Source organism: Fragaria vesca, linkage group LG7 (genome assembly GCF_000184155.1).
Source record: "Fragaria vesca subsp. vesca linkage group LG7, FraVesHawaii_1.0, whole genome shotgun sequence".
Classification (NCBI taxonomy): Eukaryota; Viridiplantae; Streptophyta; class Magnoliopsida; order Rosales; family Rosaceae; genus Fragaria; species Fragaria vesca.
Window position 1 is genome coordinate 11594027 of NC_020497.1, and position 3952 is coordinate 11597978.

The 3952-nt window shown below is 37.0% G+C and overlaps 1 protein-coding gene across 1 annotated transcript; it reads right to left on the reverse strand.

Moving 5' to 3' along the window:
• Positions 1-1392: 1392 nt before the first annotated feature.
• LOC101290820 lies at positions 1393-2571 on the reverse strand. Its single transcript, XM_004308583.1, has one exon. It carries the CDS (start codon positions 2569-2571, stop codon positions 1393-1395), a length of 1179 nt encoding a protein of 392 aa, XP_004308631.1.
• Positions 2572-3952: the final 1381 nt, after the last annotated feature.

Sequence of the window (3952 nt, forward strand, 5' to 3'; positions counted from 1 at the left end):
AGCTTAACTTTTCTAATATCAGTTGGCATGTTTAGTAACTCAATTTCTTCCTCTTTTACCTCAAATAACTTGTATGTCTATCTTGAAGAGATTCATATGAAAAAAGTAGGTGGCAAAAACAGAAAAAGCTTCCTATTTGTGTTCTATGAGGAAATCAAATTCCTCACATAATTGTATCTACAAGGAATATACATTCCTTGCAATAGCCAATTTAGGAGGAAAATGTATTCCTCACATTAGTTGATCTGTGAGGAATAGTATTCATCACAATTGTAAATTAGTGAGGAATTGTCATTCCTTGCAATTAATAATCAGTAAGGAATTTATATTCCTCGCAATTACCAATTTGTGAGGAAATTGAGAATCCTCACATATTGTAATCTGTGAGGGGGTTTAAGCGAGGAAAATTTGCGACGAACAGATTTCCTCGCTCATTAGTTTAAGCGAGGAATATAGATATTTTGCAAGGAAATTTGTTCGTCGCATTTTACGTTTTTTGTTGTAGTGTGAATTTAGGAACTTTTGAAACTCTGGTAGAAGCCGTTTCTGATGAGAAGAGCAACATCATTAGGAACAACGAGGGAATCAAGTAAGAACCCTTCTTGAGAACCATCTTGTCAGATGAACAAAAATTATGAGTTCTGGATTTTCTCCACTTCGCTTTATATAGATTTATGATATACATCAAGGTACCCTAGACGAGCTCATAATGTCAATAGCACATGCTATGATATTTACTCGAGGAATCATATAATCTAGTTAAGGTCTTTGTATTTTTGCTTCTTTTATTTTCCAGTTCAGTCAAGCTCTTGGAAAATCAACGCATATGATTTGGTATCCCATCCATTTCCTATATCCCGCGTAATTCAGGACCAATCAATTAATCTGTTGCAAATTGTGGAGAGTTTCACATCCTAAAGTTATATAGTGAAGCTTTCTTCAAGAGCATTAATTTCCTTTTGATTTCTGTCAATTTGGACAATGACATAGATATATAGCTAGGGTATAGGGAAGGACGTCGAATTGGACTATTAAGAAAATTTGTACTGAAGTTTATAAGAATATATGATATGACAACGGACATCAGATTGGACTATTAAAATTTGTTGACGAACTTTAGGTGTTGCTAGCATGCATTTGCTAAGGAAGAGATGAAGTCATCCGGCTGCAGCAGGCTGCTTTCCCATTATCACTCTACTGCCAGCACCCCAAAGCTGTAAACATCACATTTCTCAGTTGCTTTTGTTGTGTAAGCAAGATCTGCCATCAAAACTAAACCATCAGTATAAGAGTTAAGAAATTAATAACATTGAATGTATAAACATTTTGAGCTTATTACCTGCAGGCTGCAGCTATGTATTCCATATGTGCCTGCATATAGACTTAGTACCACTACCAATCCGTGGTCATGAAAGGGGGAAGAGTATAGAAATTTTTGAATTTTATGATTCTTCTAGTGTTCTCGAGCATCGGTTCAAAACTCCCTTCTAACGACTTGTCAAATATAACAGACTTCAATGATGGGCATCCAAGAGCTAAGCGTTCCACATCTGATTTATCGAATTTGGCTGATGAACCATACATTACTGAAAGGTGCTTCAAGCATTTATGACCTGAAAATGCACGAATGCCAGCTCCGGTTACCCAATAAGACTCTACATCAAGTGTTTCCAATTTGCTGCAATTCTCAGCAAGAGCAACCATGGTGCGGTCTGACACGTCCACATGACTCAATCTCAATTCCTTGAGGGTCTGAAATGCAGAAATTGCCACACCACCTGTATCAGTGAACCGACTCCTCACCTTACAGCACAATGCCAGGTGCTCCAATCTACACATGTTGCGCAATAGCTCGGCCCCTTTATCAGTGATTTTAGGGCAATCCTTGAGGACCAGTTTCTTGAGGGTTTTAGAGGTAGAACCATTTGCCAAAAACCCCAATCCCTCATCAGTAATGTTATCACAGTATACCAACTCCAAGGTGCTAATGGAAGATGATCCGATTGCTCTAAGTGCTCGATCAGAGATAAGAACATTACCAATCAGATACAAATTCTTCAAGTTTTGTACTGAGTGAAAAAACGCATCAACTCCAGGATTCCCTACCACCTTACTGCCACAAAATCCAAGTGTGGATAGTTTGGGACACCCAAATGCCAAAGCATGTAGACCTTTTGGCCCCAAATGAGCATGATCATGATCATAGTTCCTACATGATACCTTGAAGGTCTCGAGTTCGTGGCACCTATTGGCTATGACCTCCAGGTGGGTGTCTGTCTGCGGATACTCCCATACTCTTTTGTTTCTCTTTTTCCTTCGTGTGGTAAGCTCACCTGATTTGAAATGGACCAGGTATGGGAATGCAGTCATTGCTTTCAGGGGTATTGGTTGCCTAACCCTAAGTGATCTTCGTGTCACACGTTCCACTCTTAACCAACTCTTGCACACCTCCGAGAACGAGTCTCTGTCTTCTTTGTCCTTGATTTTCTCAAGGATTAGGCCAAGCACATGTTCGTCCAGCATCGAATTAATCGTCGCTGATTTCTTTTTGACGCTACGACGTCTAACCATCTTTCTCGGATTTTTCTTTTTGAACACAAAGAACTGAAAGAACTAAGAAGCAATTTCAGAAATAAACCTGATGAACTTCGCTGCCGCAATAGAGGGGCTTCAGCTACTCGATCATCGTGGAGCACGATCTGGCGAGAATGATTGGGATCGAAAGAGGGATGGGGTCGTTAGGGTTAGGGTTTTTATATTTTGTTGTTCGTTTGTTGTTTTCTTCTTATTGGAGAAGGACAACCCAAAAGAATGACAAACCGAATTGGGCACTAAAGAGAGGTAGGAGAAGGATGAATAGGCAGGATGGAGCAAGAGGAAGACAATAAGATCAAGAGGAAGAAGAATGAGAACAAGGGTGCAGGATCGAATAGTGTAGGAACCTAAACTACTGATACCATATAGAAAGTGATTTTCAATTGATCTACAATATTACAATTGTACAAATATATAGTAGCTATTCTATACTCTAGGTATGGAAAACAATAAATACAAATAATAGCATTGATATGTAGTTATAGCATAGAATCAAAACAGCCTATGAATTCTTTATAGAAGGAGAATCAGATGGCTCGATTTTAGGAGAAGATTGAGTTTGTCTAACACTTCTGCTTTTGGACTCTTTGTCTGGGCTGAACCCAAGTTTTACTCTGATTTGAGCTTAAATCTTTTGGTTTTGTCTTCGAGTACACTCCTACTTTTCTGGAGAATTAATGATGACATACAGAGGGGATCTCATAGGATATCAAAGTGCTCTCATTTGCTCTTTTTACCCATATTTCTTCTACGGATGGATGTTGTTTAAGTCTGTATAATACTCTGACAAAAAAAAAAGTCTGTATATATAACACAACCTTAAGGGGGTATTGTATATGGAATTAGTGGAAGTTTTAAAGAAGTCTATGGAATTTGAAAGTCTAGATGTATTCAATACAGACTTTTAAAAATCAATCAAAGTCTGGGTGCATGTATTCAACTAGATTTTAAAAAATCATTATGAATTCCACCAAAGTTCAGGGGTATTCAATTATGACTTTTTAAAATGAATAGAAGTTCAGATGTATTCAAAATATCATTCATACTTATGGAATTAATAACTCATGGATAATTGTGGACTTTGTAGTGTAAATTACACACACCAAACTCTAATATTTTTCCATCCATTAGAATAAAGATTTGGAAAAATCTACCATAGACTTTCTCTTTACATGTGAATAAGTTGATCTTACGATACATCATTTTTTTATTTTTATTTTCATAGACTTTCACTGATTTCTTAAAACCATCGATTTTTAATCACAGACTTTCACTGATTTCTGAAATCTACAGATTTCATATGAATGACTTCTGTAGATTTCTCAATACTTACAGAGTTATAGGAAAAAAAAAAAAA